A 16792-nucleotide genomic window follows, 5' to 3' on the forward strand; every position below is an offset into this window, starting at 1 on the left:
GGCCCGAAACGTCAGCCTCTCTGCTCCTATGATGCTGCTTGGCCTGCCGTGTTCATCCAGCCCTGCACCTTGTTGTCTCGGATTCTCCAGCATCTGCAGTTCCTACTATCTCTGGTAATGACTAGATAATCAGTTAAGTCTCCAGCACAGAACTTCACACCTACATCTCATGAATGAAAAAAAAATTATGTAGAATTCAAGTTGCGCCCCAACCATTGTCTTGGGCACAGAACTCTGTCAGGAGAGAAGGGATGTCTTACAATGATATGTTGGTAAGAGTTACGAGGAGGTGGGTCTCAGAAGCTCAAATCTGCTTTATTATCTTTTGATTCTCTCTTCACTTAAGCTATGTTCGAACAGCTCTGTGACGCGGGACTCTGTGCTCTGTGATCTGTTCCCCAGGGCGCACACTGAGACAAACATCAACTGCACCTAGAGGACATCAACTCAGTGAAAAACACTCTTTGGCCTGCCTGAACCTTCTTTGTCTTCCAGAACAAGGATTTGAACCTGGCCGAGTGTTGCAGACTGGCACATTCCAAAGTTCAGGACTACATGCTGAGGGACGCACTAAAGCTTGGGGCAGCCGCCAAGGCAACATGGGGAAAGACCAATATCTGAGGTCTTTCTGCTGAAATTAAATGGGGGTCTGTTCAGTTACCGGACCCTCCAAGTGTGTCAAATATATGTAAATATTAGTATTGTAGGTCTAAGAGAGGTCTTTGGCTTTGTGGATAGTCAAACTCCATTGTTTTGTGTGTTTACTCGTTATGCAACTGTGGAGAACCGAACTGCTTTTGTGTCAATGTATATATACATAGCTTTTTATGAATAAAGTATATTTTTGGAATTAATAAAAACACCTCTCCTGGTGTCACAGCTAAACAGGTCTATCCACTCAAAGATAGATTTCTTTTTCGGTCTTGAGTGTTCTCAGTCAGATCCACCAATGTAAAGCTGGTGTTCTTCTCTGGCCACTGCCTCCTGCTGGCCGACTATTGCCTACAGGATGAACAACGGGCCAGCATGGGAACGTGGAAGTTGAACGTGAAACTTGTCGACCCCAGAAGACATTGAGGAGCTCAAATGGGATTATACAAATTGAAGAATCATGGAACCCCTCTTTGAGTCTCCAGTGGAAACAATCAAGGTGAATATTAAGAGGTTCTTCATTCACAAAGATGTTCAGAGGGTGACAGAGAGCGAGAGGGAGGGAGGGAGGGAGGGAGAGAGAGAGAGTGAGATTGAGAGAGACAGACACAGGGGAAAACTGTCCAAGCTGCTCTCCCTTGTCTACAAGAAGCAGGTGGAGAGGGATTTTGAAAATTAGAAATTGGCGACCAATTTCATGGTTGAATGTGGATTAGGAAATCCTGTTGAAGGTCCCCACCAACTGGGTCAGGACTGCTCTGGGATTGGTGCTTCATCCCAACCAGACCTGCATTGCACCGGGCAGGGCAATCTGCGAGAGCCTCGAGCTCCTTGGGGATACAACTGCCTACATGCAGGACGGGGCGGGGGGGTGGACGCCTTCCTCATCAATCTGAACCAGCAGAAGACCTTTGATAGGATATTGCATTCGTACATGTTTCATTGATGTAGGACGTGCTCCCCAAACTGGGCTTTGGGGAGGAAATCCACAATGGGATCTGACTGCTCTACACCAACATCATTCGTGCAATTTCAAACAACGGGTGGGAATCAGAAAGCTTCCTGATCAGATCTGGAGTCAGGCAGGGCTGCCCTCTCTCTACTGCCTTCTTTGTGTGTTGTATAGAGCTATTTGCCAACTGCATCAGGAAGGATACGAGCCTGAGAGGGGTGTCTATTCCAGGCACGCAGGTCAAAGCCTCCCTGTTCATGGGTGACACTGCCATTTTCTGCTTCGATCCGCAGTCAGTGCACAGACTCACAGTCATCTGCAACCAGTCTGAACTGGCCTCGGGAGCCAAGGTAAATCGAGACAAGAGTGAAGCCATGTTCTTAGGGGACAAGGCCAACTGATCCTTTACCCCTTCACTGTTTAGAGCTATTTTAGTATCTTGTGTATGTATATGAAGGTTTTTTTTGTAAATAAAGTGTATTTTCACATTGAAAAAAAATACCTTTCCTGGTATCAATGCTCATCAACTTGGAATAAGCACCACAGCAGTGCTCTTTGGCACTGTCTCTCCAAGTATCCCAAGCCATTGGTCCTCTCCTATTTAAAATATACATCTTTGTTTGCCACCCCTTTCAACTCTCTTAGAAAGGGACAGATGTTTGCTCCTTCTCCCCCTCTATGAAGCACACGAGGACATGATCTTCATGAAAGACATCTTACAAAGGTAATCTGATGTTAAGAATAGAAAGCTGAGGAAAAGAATGAATCAAAAATCTAGATTTTTCTGGGATTATACAAACATACCTTTTTATTTTCTGCATCTGGTCAATAGTTTCTGGGAGTGGAATATTGTTGGTCTCAGGCAGAAACAAGACGAGAATTGCTGAAAACACTGTCAAGGTCCCCATCAGAATATACGGCAGAAATTCATGGTAAATTCCTGTGAAAATAAGGAGCACAAACTCTCATAGCACATTAAGAAGCCTTAGACAGCACATTTCACAGGTATTGAGGTGAAAGAATCACTTTTAATTGTAGTTTCAATGTAGGTACAGGAATATAATGGGCTGGGATTTAGTTTTTCTATTTTTGAGGTCATCTCCAGCTCAAAGTATGGAAAAATGGTTTAAAAAAGTGACAAAATTAAAAAGCTATTTATCTGCATGGATCCAGCATTTGTAGAAGATAGATGAATTGATGGCATAAAAAGAAATAAATTGATGTGTTGTCATTTATAGAAATGTGGTTGCAATGTGACCAGGGCTCGTAACTAAATATTCAAAATATTTTTAAAGAAGTTGGATAGCTCTGTTTTTGTAGAATTAGATCAGGGCAGTAGTGAGAAATGATCTTGGCTCAGAAAATTATACATTGGGTGGAGACAATAAATAATAATGGGAAAAGGTTATTGGAGTAAAGATAACACAGTATGGAGCTGGAGGAACACAGCAGGCCAGGCAGCATCAGAGGAGCAGGAAAGCTGACATTTCCGGTTGGGACCCTTCTTTGAAATTGGGGAGGGGGAAGGTAGCTCTGAAATAAATAGAGAGGAGGGGTGGGGCTGAGGAAGGTAGGTGGGATGGTGACGGGTGAGTGCAGATAGGCAGTGGTGGGGATTGGTCAGTGAGGTGGGAGGAGCGGATAGGTGGGACAGAAGACGGACAGGTCAAGGAGGCGGGGATGTGAGGTAGGGTTGGTCATGGGATAAGGCAGGGGGTTGGGGAGATTTTGAAACTAGTAAAGTCTACATTGAGACTGGAGTAAAGTCTATCAGCTTCCAAACAGTAGTTACCCTGTAGGACAGTCGATAAAATCAATAAATAATGGGAGGTTGTAAGAAATGAACTTTAATAATCATGAATATTTTAATTTTCATATTATTTGGACAATGCAGGTTGGCAAAGGCAGCCTTGAGGACAAGTGCATAGAATGATGTTTGGGACAATTTCTGCAAAATGATTTATATGCAGAAAATAGGGAGGGGAATGGGGTAGGGAGTAAACAATAGGATAGAGCCCAAAGAGAGAGAAGAGCAGTTGGACAGACAAAGATTATCTGGCTAGCCAGATCGTTATCAAACTCCTTTGTCTATCCAATTGCTCTTCTCTCTCTTCGGGCTCTATCCTATCGTTTACTCCCCACTCCAAGCCCCTCCCTATTTTCTGCATACAAACCTACATTTTCCCAGCTACCATCAGTTCTGAGGAAGGGTCACTGGACCTGAAACGTTAACTCTAATTTTTTTCTTCACAGATGCTTCCAGACCTGCTGAGCTTTTCCAGCAACTTCTGTTTTTGTTCCTGATTTACAGCATCCACAGTTCTTTAGGTTTTTGTTTCTACAAAATGATTGTTTGGAACCAATCAAGAAATGCCCTAAATTAGTCTTGCAAAGTGTAATCAGGCAGAAGTAATTCATGATTCCAGTATGCAAGGAATGATAATAGCATTGCAGAACTTCAAATTCAGATTAAGGATGTGAAACTTGTCTGTGAAAATAGTGTTCATTTCTTATACTTTGTGCACTTATTGGTAAAGGTGAGAGCACTTTTTTTTATTATCCTGAACTGGCATCTTTAATGATTGGTGCAAATCATCGTCATCAACCTGTATTTGTGCCAATAATGCATTAATATTGTGCTGAATACTACACACATCCATAAAATTCCATTAATTTTGCCTTTTTAAAAACATATTTTCCACCTCTTTTGGCCGTATTTACTGCTGTTTTTCTATTTTGTGTACACTCTGTCTCTTCGTGTCCCCCTGCAGGTATCGTTATCCAAATAGCTGCCTTGTAATGTTTTCTTATCTTCTAGCTTTATAAGCCTATATGTCCCCTCTCTCAACCCCTCCCCCACCTCTAATTAGATGAAAACTCTCTCTAAAGTCTTAGTTATATGATTCACCAGGTCAGTGGTCCCAGCACAATTAAAGTGAAGCCCATCCGACCAAAATAGCTCCTTTCTACCCCAGTACTGGTGCCAGTTGCCATGAACTTCGACCCATTCCACTCATACAGATTCCTGAGATGTGGATTTGACTCTGAGACATTGTTTAACTTATGCCAGTTTGCTTATAACTCAGGTAGCATTCCAGGGATTATCACCTTTGGTGTTCTGCTTTTTAATTTAGCTGCTAACTGTTCAGTCTTTCAGCAAAATGTAATTTGTAGTCCTACCAATGTCACTGGTACCACATGGACAATAAGCACTGGATCATTACCCTCCCTCACCATTTCTCTGGAGATGTCCTCAACTCTGGCACTAGGCAGTCAACACAGCTTTTGAGATAACAAGGTGCAGAGCTGGATGAACACAGCAGGCCAAGCAGCATCAGAGGAGCAGGAAGGCTGACGTTCAGGTCTAGAGGGATGAGTTGCGGGAAATGTGGCCACAGCCAGCAGCTCCAGAGGAGACAGTAGCACCCAGCCCTGCCGAGTCTTCACCATCCCCCCAGACCTCCCCCTTACTGAGGACGAATGGTCAGTCCTCAGTAAAGGGCTCACCTTTGTCCCTCTCCACCCACACATCAACGAATACCGGTCACGTTTGGGCATTGAGCAGTTTTTCCGCCGCCTCCGCCTCCACGCTGACTTCTTCAACCGTGAACCTAACCCTCCCTCTACTGACCCCTTCTCCCGCTTCCAACATACCCCCTCCTCCTGGACACCACCCCAAGGCCTCCTACCCTCCCTCGACCTCTTCATCTCCAACTGCCGTCGAGATATCAATTGCCTCAACCTCTCGACCCCTCTCACCCACTCCAACCTCCCCCCCGCAGAACATGCAGCCCTCCGCTCCCTCCGTTCCAATCCCAACCTCACCATAAAACCCACGGACAAGGGAGGCGCAGTTGTAGTATGGCGCACTGACCTCTACATCGCCGAGGCCAGACGCCAACTCTCCGACATTTCCTCATACCGCCCCCTTGATCATAACCCCACCCCCGAGCACCAAACCATCATCTCCCAAACCATCCACAACCTCATCACCTCAGGTATTCTTCCACCCACAGCCTCTAACCATATCATTCCCCAACCCCGCACTGCCCGCTTCTATCTCCTTCCTAAAATCCACAAACCTGAATGCCCTGGTCGACCCATTGTCTCCGCCTGCTCCTGCCCCACCGAACTTATCTCCACCTATCTCGATTCCATTTTCTCCCCCTTGGTCCACGAACTCCCTACCTACGTCCATGACACCACCCACGCCCTCCACCTCCTCCAAAACTTCCAATTCCCCGGTCCCCAACACCTCATCTTTACCATGGACGTCCAGTCCCTATACAACTGCATTCCCCGTACAGATGGCCTAAAGGCCCTCCACTTCTTCCTGTCCTGCAGGCCCGACCAGTCCCCCTCCACTGACACCCTCATCCGCTTAGCCGAACTCGTCCTCACCCTCAACAACTTCTCTTTTAATTCCTCCCACTTCCTACAGACAAAGGGGGTGGCCATGGGTACCCGCATGGGCCCAAGCTACACTTGCCACTTAGTAGGTTATGTGGAACAATCACTCTTCTGTACCTACACTGGCCCTAAACCCCACCTCTTCCTCCGTTACATTGATGACTGTATCGGCGCTGCCTCGTGCTCCCACGAGGAGCTCGAACAGTTCATCCACTTCACCAACACCTTCCTCCCCAACCTTAACTTCACCTGGACCATCTCCAATATCTCTCTCTCCTTCCTGGACCTCTCTGTCTCCATCTCGGGCAACCACCTAGAAACCGATATCCATTTCAAGCCCACTGACTCCCACAGCTACCTAGAATACACCTCCTCTCACCCACCTTCCTGCAAAAATGCCATCCCCTATTCCCAATTCCTTCGCCTCCATCGCATCTGCTCCCAGGATGAGGCATTCCACTCCCGCACATCTCAGATGTCCTCATTTTTCAAGGACCGCAACATCCCCCCCCCTCAGTGGTCGAGAACGCCCTCGACCATGTCTCCCGCATTTCCCGCAACTCATCACTCACACCCCCTCCCCGCAATAACAACCAAAACAGAATCTCCCTCGTCCTCACGTACCACCCCACCAACCTCCGGTTCCAACGCATCATCCTCCAACACTTCCGCCATCTGCAATCTGACCCCACCACCAAAGACACTTTTCCCTCCCCACCCTTATCTGCTTTCCGGAGGGACCACTCTCTCTGTGACTCCCTTGTCCGCTCCACACTCCCCTCCAGCCCCACCACACCCAGCACTTTTCCCTGCAACCGCAGCAAGTGCTACACCTGCGCCTACACCTCCCCCCTCACCCCCATCCCAGGTCCCAAGAAGACTTTCCACATCAAGCAGATGTTCACCTGCACATCTGCTAATGTGGTATACTGCATCCGCTGTTCCTGTTGTGGCCTCCTCTACATCGGGGAAACCAAGTGGAGGCTTGGGGACCGCTTTGCGGAACACCTATGCTCGGTTCGCACTAAAAAACTGCACCTCCCAGTCGCGAACCATTTCAACTCCCCCTCCCATTCCTCAGACGACATGTCCATCCTGGGCCTCCTGCGGTGCCACAACGATGCTACCCGAAGGTTACAGGAACAGCAACTCATATTCTGCTTGAGAACCCTGCAGCCCAATGGTATCAATGTGGACTTCACAAGCTTCAATATCTCCCCTCCCCCTACCGCATCCCAAAACCAGCCCAGCTCATCCCCGCCTCCCTAACCTGTCCTTCCTCCCATCTATCCCCTCCTCCCACCTCAAGCCCCACCCCCATCTCATACCTACTAATCTCATCCCGCCCCCTTGACCTGTCCGTCCTCCCTGGACTGACCTATCCCCTCCCTACCTCCCCACCTACACTCACCTCTACTGGCTCCATCCCCGCCTCTTTGACCTGTCTGTTTCCTCTCTACCTATCTTCTCCTCTATCCATCTTCTATCCGCCTCCCCCTCTCTCCCTATTTATTTCAGAACCTCCTTCTCCTCCCCCATTTCTGAAGAAGGGTCTAGGCCTGAAATATCAGCCTTCCTGCTCCTCTGATGCTGCTTGGCCTGCTGTGTTCATCCAGCTCTGCACCTTGTTATCTCAGATTCTCCAGCATCTGCAGTTCCTGCTATCTCTGAAACAGCTTTTGGGATTCCCACTCTTGGCTGTAGAGAATAGTATCTATCCCCCTAATTATACTGTTCCCTACCACCACTACATTCCTATTTCTTCCTCCCATGTGAATAGCTCTCTGTACCAAGGCATCATGTGACATTTGCTAATTCTCCTTGGAGTCTCCGTTATCTACACAGCTTGCAACAACTTCATAGCTGTTGGACAATTGTAGGTAACTTTCTCCTTTTCTGAAGTGGCACAATGACTGCAGCTCAGACTTCAAATCCTCAATTCAGACTGGAAATTCCTCAAGCTGCAACACTTATTGCAGATGTGTTCACTCTGGATCAAATTGGTGACCAGCATCTTCCATATCCTGCAGCAGCAATACATCACCCTTTCAGCCATCACTACTGCGTTTGGTTCAACTTAAGTATCTGAGATTCTCTGCCCCTCACACTTCATTGTACTGATATTTTGTTTTTGTAACCTAAAAGGAAAAATAAATCACTAATATCAATCTAATACTTCAGCAGTTATATTTTGAAAAGAAAGAAGAAAAACACAGACTAATGACCCTACATTGAACTTAAAAACTAAAAATATTCAGCAATCCTATGAACTAATCAGCTTCTTACCCTGCATTCACATCATACTGTGATTCATAATACCATTTTGCTGCTGCTCTCAATACTGGTAGGCCTCTCAATCCAAGCCTTTTATCCTCTTCTACTTTATAAAATCCCCACAGTGTGGAAACAGGCCATTTGGCCCAACAAGTTCACACTGACCCTCTGAACAGCATCCCACCCAGACTCATCCCCCTACCCAATTCCTGTAAACCTGCATTTCCCATAGCTAATCCACCTAACCTACACATCTCTGGACACTAATGGGGCAATTTAGCATGGCCAATCCACCTAACCTGCATTTCTTTAGACTGTGGGAGGAAACTGGAGTACCAGGAGGAAACCCACACAGACACAGGAAGAATGCACAAACTGCACAGAGACAGTAGTCACCTGAGGATGGATTTGAATGTGGGTCCTTGGTGCTGTGAGGCAGCAGCGCTAGCCGCTGAGCCACTGTACTGCCCACTTACCTCTCATTCTGGATAGTTTATATCTTACGGTAAATCCTAGGAAAGCACTTAGTTTCTTTTTGCTGCAAATTTCCAACAATATAGTCAGTAACTCACTTGGCCTTCACCTGACTCTGCTGAAGCCCCATGTCAACCCAAAGGTAGCAGATGCATAGGAACATCGCCAATTGCATGTTTCGCTCCAAACCACGCACCATCCTACCTTATCATCATTCCTTCACAGTCGCTGGGTCAAAATCCTGGAAATTTCCTTCCTACTTTACCCACATCACACGGACTCCAATAGTTCATGAAGTGAACAGAGACAGTGCGTGATGGCGGAGAGTTGTTTTTCAGATTGAATGCCTGTGACTAGTGGTGTGCCACAAGGATCGACGTTGGGTCCACTGCTTCTTGTCATTTACATAAATGGTTTGGATGTGAATATTGGAGGGATGGTTTGGAAGTTTGCAGATGACACCAAAATTGGTGGTGAGGTGGAAAATGAAGGTTATCTCAGAGTACAATGGGACCTTGATCAGATGGGCTGAGGAGTGGCAGGTGAAGTTTAATTTAGATAAGTGCCAGGTATTGCATTTTAGTTAGGCAAATCAAGGCAGGACTTATGCACATAATGGCAGGGCCCTGGGGGGTGTTGCCAAACAAAGAGATCTTGGGTGCAGGTTCATAGTTCCTTGAAGGTGGAGTCGCAGGTAGACAGGGTAGAGAAGAAGGTGTCTGGTGTGCCTTCCTTTATGGGTCAGTGCATTGAGTATCGGAGTTGGGATGTCATGTTGTGGCTGTACAGGACATTGGTTAAGCCACTTTTGGAATACTGCTTTCAATTCTGGTCTCCCTGCTGTGGGAAAGATGTTGTTAAACTTGGAAGGGTGTAGAAAATATTTACAAGGATGTTACTGGGTCTGGAGGGTTTGAGCTATAGGGAGAAGCTGAATAGGCTGGGGCTGTTTTCCCTGGAGCATTGGAGGCTGAAGGGTGACCTTATAGAGGTTTATAAAATCATAAAGGGAAAGGACAGGGTGAATAGCCAAGGTCTTTTTCCCAGGGTGGGGGAGTTTAAAACTAGAGGGCATGGGTTTAAAGTGAGAGGGGAAAGATTTAAAAGGGACCTGAGGGGCAACTCTTCCATGCAGACAGTGGTGTGTGTATGGAATGAGCTGCCAGAGGAAGTAGAGGAGGCTGGTACAATTACAACTTTTAAAAGGCATCTGTTTGGGTACTTGGAAATGAAAGGTTTACAAAGAAATGGGCCAAATGCTGGCAAATGGGACTAGATTAATTTAGGATATCTGGTCGCCATGGACGAGTTGGACTGAAGGGTCTACTTCCGTGCTGTACAACTCATCACCTTCTCAGAGGCAATGTCTACAACCATAAATATGAATATAAAGCATTCTCCTGAGCCTCATGATTACTAGTGCCGTGAAATTACCACTGTTTCCGGCATCAGGAATATGAAATGAGGGATAGGTGTACTGTGATTGGCTCCAATCTTTATATATTCTGATCATTTGAAGTAAATCTGATTTGTTTTGCTTAGTCACGTGTTTACAATAATAATTACCAGGATGTTACCTGGAATGGAGCGAAGGTCTTACGAGGAAAGGTTGAGAGAGCTAGGGGCTTTTCTGTTTAGAACGACGAAGGATGAGAGATGACTTGATAGAGGTGTACAAAATGATCAGAGGTATAGATAGAGTAGACAGCCAGAGACTTTTTCCTAGGGTGGAGGTAGCTATTACGAGGGGGCATCGTTTTAAAGTGAGTGGAGGTAGCTGTAGGGGAGACGTCAGAGGTAGGTTCTTTACTCAGAGAGTGGTAGAGGCGTGGAATGCATTGCCAGAGAGGGTAGTGGAGTCGGCCTCATTACGGGCATTCAAGTGGCTATTAGATAGGCATATGGATGCTAGTATAAGGTAGGGGTGGAGGTTAGATAGACCTTAGGATTAGGGTAAAAATTCGGCACAACATCATAGGCCGAAGGGCCTGTACTGTGCTGTGCTGTTCTATGTTCTATATGAAAATATTACTTGAAAAACTTTAACTGGTATAAAACTTTTATTAGTGGTATAGTGGCCTACTGTAATTGTTACTAGATTGTTGCAGAGACCTAGATAATATTCTGGGGACCCGGGTTCGAATCCTGCCATGGCGGGTGGTGGAATTTGAATTCAATAAAAATCTGGAATTAAGAGTCTAAAGATGACCATGAAGCCATTGTTGATCATCAGAAAAAACATATCTGATTTAATAATATCCTTTAGGGCAGGAAAGCTACCATCCATAACTTGGATGACCTACATGTGACTCCAGACCTGCAGCAATGCGATTAACTCTTGATTAACTCTGGGCAATTAGGCACTGTCAAAGAATGCTGGCCTAGTCAATGATGCCCTTATCCCGTGAATGAATAAAGTAAACTCATTAGGATAACAGGTTCACATGAATGTCACCTCATTTGTTCTCGGACAATGGTATAAGAACAGTGGATGGTGGGTGAAAGTTATGTGGTTCTGCACAGAGAGGGAATGGACAGATTTCTTGTGTGTATTTATTGCCTCATTTATCTCTACATTTACACCATGAGCACATGATTGGTATGGATTTGGAAGTGATCTAGTGGTATTCAGATAATACAAGAAATTTGCTTCTATAGTACCTTTGTACAGAAATCAAACTATCATCTTACCGAGATAGAAGACGTAAGGTGAGATGATGCTGCCCACCCTCGAAGCCATCGAGCTCAATCCGACACCCATGTTTCTCACTGTGGTTGGATACAGCTCACTAGTGTAAACAAAAACTATTGCAAAGGCTGTTGTGGTTCCAAATTTTCCGATCATTACTAGCACAGTGGAAATTGCTGCAAGATCTAGAAAATAGACAAGTTAACAATCAACTTAGTGGAAGCAGTGGCTTACAAGTGGATGTCTGTGCACTTCTGCCAGATGTTCGATATAGGGATGTTAATTTATAAAAAAAAACTCGACAGCCAGGATTACATGTTACAGATTTATGATGGTGCTCGTAATTGTTAGCAAAAATACTGTAGCTTCATGAAAGTTACATTGGCCTAAACACTGCTGTCATAATAATGACAAGGTTGCTTTTCAGGTTAAAAGCCACAGCAGCTTCTATCAATGGCAGATACAGAATTAAGGCACAGCAATGAGAAATCGCTTTTGGAGATGAACTGCTCTACTGTTAACTTCACAATTAAATATTTTGAATGCTGTCAAGCTTTTCCTTTTTCTTTTATTCTTTCATATTTATTTTTATTTTCCTTTTTTTTAAATTTCTCTTTCGACACTTAATATGACATTGATCATTCTAATGTATACTTCCATTCCAACAGTTGATAGTATTTCAATAGTACTTAGCTGGCTGTAAAGCCCTTTGAAAAGTCTGGCGGGTGTAAGACGTGTATATAATTGCAAGTTTTCCTGTTTTCTTGAAGATTTTCCAAATCAGGATGGTGGTGCTTGCAAGAAAACTTACAGGAGGTGACTTTAACATGCTTCTTTTAGGTGGCAGATTTGTAAGTTACTGCAGGGAGAGACCTGGCAAGTTGCTGCAGTGCAATTTGTAGATGGTGCACAATATTACCACGGTGTGCTGATGCTGGAGGAAGCAACTCTTTAAGATAGTGAGTGGGTGCCAATCAAAAACATGGTTTTGCTCTTGATGGTGTTGAACTTCATAAGTTGGAGCTGTACTAGTTTGGGCAACTGGTAAGTACTCCACCATCCTCCTAACTTGTGTCTTGCAGATGGTCGAAAAGCTTTTAGGTTTCAGAGTTGAGATACTCGCCACTCTTTTCTTAGTTGTTGACCTGCTCTTGTTGTTCCAGCATTTTTGTGACTTGACTAGTTAAATTTAGATCCATGAAATCTCCTTGCAAATGTTAAGTTGTGCAAGTGGAATTGCTCCTGGGAGTCCAACAGCTTTAGAGAGAGAGAGAATTTGCTATGTCAAAAGTACCGGCTGTTTTCCAATGCTGATTGAAAAATACATGAGCAGCCAACTTTTCAGATAAATGAAATAAGGCTTATGGGAAATCTAGAAAATAAAAGGCAATTGTCACCTAGCATTAAAGGTAAGGGTATAAAGTGGAATAGTTTAAAGTTAAATGTGAATTCCACCACATTCTGCTCAGGAGAGGAGGAAGATGACCATAGATCTCAGAACAAAGATAATCTATATGGGTTGATAAATCTATCACAAAGCACAAAATGACGATTAATGTTCTCTTCCAGCTATGATTATGGTGAAAATTTAAACCAATTTAAGCAAAAAATTCCATTTATAGAAATTGTGTACATATCTAATTATGTCTTAATGTGACAACACAAATCATTTTGGCCGATATACCACTGAATGACAGAAAACACGGTTGGGAATAAGGTGGCATAGTGGCACTGTCAAAGATTGTATAGAGATGGCATGGACATGATAAAATGTTTTTAAAAGCTGTAACTTCTTGTTAAAATTCTAACCTGAACTTTGCTGGTCTAAGACATGACAATCAGTCACAGAACCATAAATTATAAACGAATTGAATCAGGACAGAGATCAGAGTGCAACCTTTTAGAAACTTATACCTTCATTGTGTGAGTGTTGCAGTCAAAATCCATATAAAGGAGCAGAAGACTGTGTTTTGACAAACCATTTCTGGACAACAAATGGGCTATTAGGCTGAAATGATGCTAATAGCATGATTCAGTTCATACCAACAAACAATGGTCAGGATTAAAAGCATAGAAACTACTCTGTTAACTAACATGATTCAGCCAGTAAGCCCATCACAGAGCCAAACCCTCTTGGACTTTGAACAGTTTAATTTTTACTGCTGGACAGCCTTCCTTTAGTGAAGCGAGAGCTAGTCCACTGAGAACAACATGGTCTGGTAAAAAGCTACCCAGCCATTAGCACGCTAGTCCGGAGACAGCCGGTTTACTGTTAATATCACTACCTGCAAGATTCTTTCAACAGAAGATCAGATTTCAAGCTCAGCTAAGCCCACCTTTAGTCTCAACTTCTTTGAAATTCAGTTTTCTGGCAAATTCTTCTTTTATATGTAAAGTGGATCAACCATACTGCCATGCCTTCCACTATCCACTATTAGGTATTCACTATCTGCAAGGCCAGCCAACAGCGAGAAACTTCACTGGGCAATGATTTTTCAAACTCAAAAGAATTGAATGAATTAATGCTCATCACTTCAATCTTTATGCACTTCATGTTTGTACTGTCTCCTTTCCTTCTTTTCCCTGCTTTCTTCCTTTTTCAGTTGTTGTGTGCAAGTGTTGCCATAATCACCCGATCTGTAAATCATTTAACTTCATAGAACAGAGGGTTTTAGAAGAAGGACACCATGGCTTATGTTCAAAAGGAACAGAGGGATTTTTTTTCGAAGAATACTTCTGCTTTAAGACAAGGGAAGGGAACAGTAAAATAATTAGATTTGCCTCTCCCTCTTGTCCATAGTAGTATTCTCAGAGAGGGGAAAATGCCATCATTTTGGCATGCATTTGCAATCTTTGAATCTGCAGCAATATTCAAGAACTTTCTAACATGGTAGAAAGGACTCCATTCTGTACTCAAATTCAAATGAAACACAGAACTGAAATCAGCTCCTTTCCCCGACTGAGAAATTAACAATGTCTAAAACATATCTACCTTTTCTCGTCAATATACATGTTGGCATTCTGGCAGTTACATACACCATTAAGAGTGGCCTCAACAGCAAATTTCCATCAGGCCCAGGCAATTTGTTCGCAATGCAAGTTTGAAGCTGAAATAGGGTAAGTCCGCCCTGAGGGACTATAGCTACCCTGATTAGATCGTTTCTCACAATATATCACACAAACTCATGAAGGGGCCTATGTCCATCACATTTGGTCTTCAAATGTGCCTAATCTACCTCAGATAAGTTTGAATAACAGGTGAACCAAGCTATTTCACGCTACTACTACCCAGTAACATCACAAGTCATGTTCAACACTCAAAAGATGTTGAAATGAAACCAAAAAATGTTCTGGTTATTACCAAAATGAATAATTGGTGTGTGAATTTCAGTGTTCATGTGATGCTAGATATGTAGACCATATGTTTCAAACACTAGCAGATCATACCCCTTCTGCTGCTTACAATAAGCAAGGGTACTGACGGTAGCCAATCAGCCCATGCTTACAAATCTCGCAAGTGTCCAACATTAAATGTGATTCTGTAATTGCACAGCATTTGCTAAATAATCCTTAATCAATAAAGAATTATGCTGACAACTAAGTTAGGATTGTCAGCTGGACTACACTAATACATAGGGTCCGTTCTTTGCAGGTCTCCAACATCTACAGTGCAGATGTATGGCTTTGTATAACTGGTAGAATTAAGAATGAAAAGGCAGTTTAACAATTCAGCTATTCAACCAATGCTGATATAGAGTAAAATATGGCATACATAAAACTGGTTTGGAGGTCCTAATGGGACACAATTTCCCCTTCCCCCACACTTAATGTTCTCATCTCTGCCTCATCCTCAACACAAGCTAGGCCAGTGAAGTTGTGTTCGTAGTTTGTGGAATAATCTGTCAGAATGCTAATTTTTTTTAAAGCTTATACTACAGGTACACTTCAACTATTCATGAAATGTTCCTTAAAACAAATATTGATTAGGTTATGATGTTTTTAGGTGCACTATAAAACATTTACTTGAAGGAATGGTTTGAATGAAGAAAAGGACAATTCCACCCAGAAACAGAGTGCTTGAAAGGCTGAACCTTCGGGAAAACCTCTGCAGCAAAAGGCAAGATGCTATATAGGCCGGAACTTCGATGGCACCAGCGAAGAAACAGTTCAAATAGTCATCACCATGGAGATTGGGTGTGTTCAAAGACAGACTAAAGTATTCAGCTGTTAAAATCATCCTGCAACGAGAAGACAAAATCATCTTGTAAAATGAGTTTTAAAATAGTTCTTTCCCTATCCCTTTTTTTTTTAAATTTTGGTTTTAGCATGATTTTCTTTCTCACTGATTTTTATTCCCTATTCAATTTTTTGGTTCTCACTAGGAACGCAAACAATGCATCTGCTCTCTATACCCCACATTAATGTTAAATATTAGAATATATTCAGATATTCTCTGCAGATAACCAGTCATCTAAATTTATCCTACTCTCCACTGAGAACTAACTGCATCTGTTTTGGAATTTGCTTGAAAAATCAAATGCTGTACGCATACCTGTATCTGTGATTCCATTCAACAATTTATTCTTCCATTAACTCAAGGAGTAGCACAGCATGTTGGCTGCCAATAATCCATCTAGCTGCTCAAAGACTGAGCTAGTGAGTTCCCTTCTTGCCTACCTTCAGTGTGACAGAAGTACATTTCCTGTTAGCTTTAATTAAGCTTTTTGGAGTATTTGCATTGGTTCACATTCCCATAGCATTGGACTTTGGCACACTTGGATGTCATTCAATATACAACATTATTTTCTTCCCTCTTAAATTGTACGATATTACTTTGCATATTTCCTGCATTTAATGTAATCACCTAAATATCTACAAATTGAGATAACAATCTGCAGATTTTGTAAGTTGGGTCAAAATCCCACAAGGAATCTCTGACACTGTCAGAATTTGTGGGGTCTTGTAGAGAAGATCAATTCTTTTGAATGGAAATGTCTCCAGGGCATAGACTATGTTGATGGTTTATGGGGCTAATTGCTGAAATTTGGGACTGTCCTGAATGAGGTAGGCACTTCTGAGATCATCAACTTTCAGAAACACAAATTGGAGAACTTTTTGAATGACAAAAGTCTCATAGCTGTAGAGGATGAGACATTATGTTCTCTGTTTACACCAATTACTAAAGTCTGCAGCAGGCAAACACAAATCCAAAAATGAATGTTAACCTTTATCTCAAATGGCTACAAGAGTACAAAGTGATCTTTCAATTGGACAAACTGTGTTGAGCCAGCTACTGAAGTGCTGCATTGAGTCTGAGGCATCGTCAGGGTAGGACTCAGATT

General features: G+C 43.4%; 1 protein-coding gene across 1 annotated transcript in view; it reads right to left on the reverse strand.

Annotated features, from left to right (window-relative positions):
* LOC109922049 (solute carrier family 22 member 5-like) overlaps window positions 1-16792 on the reverse strand; it is a 186001-nt gene that overhangs the window by 118096 nt on the left and 51113 nt on the right. Inside the window, exons 7-9 of the mRNA XM_048603984.1 lie at window positions 15474-15688; window positions 11453-11635; window positions 2408-2543 (exon numbers count right to left, since the gene is read on the reverse strand). Of these exons, the coding sequence (XP_048459941.1) occupies window positions 2408-2543; window positions 11453-11635; window positions 15474-15688 (534 nt within the window). The remainder of the gene's footprint in view (window positions 1-2407; window positions 2544-11452; window positions 11636-15473; window positions 15689-16792) is intronic.

The sequence above is a fragment of the Rhincodon typus genome, chromosome 12 (genome assembly GCF_021869965.1).
Source record: "Rhincodon typus isolate 14 chromosome 12, sRhiTyp1.1, whole genome shotgun sequence".
Classification (NCBI taxonomy): Eukaryota; Metazoa; Chordata; class Chondrichthyes; order Orectolobiformes; family Rhincodontidae; genus Rhincodon; species Rhincodon typus.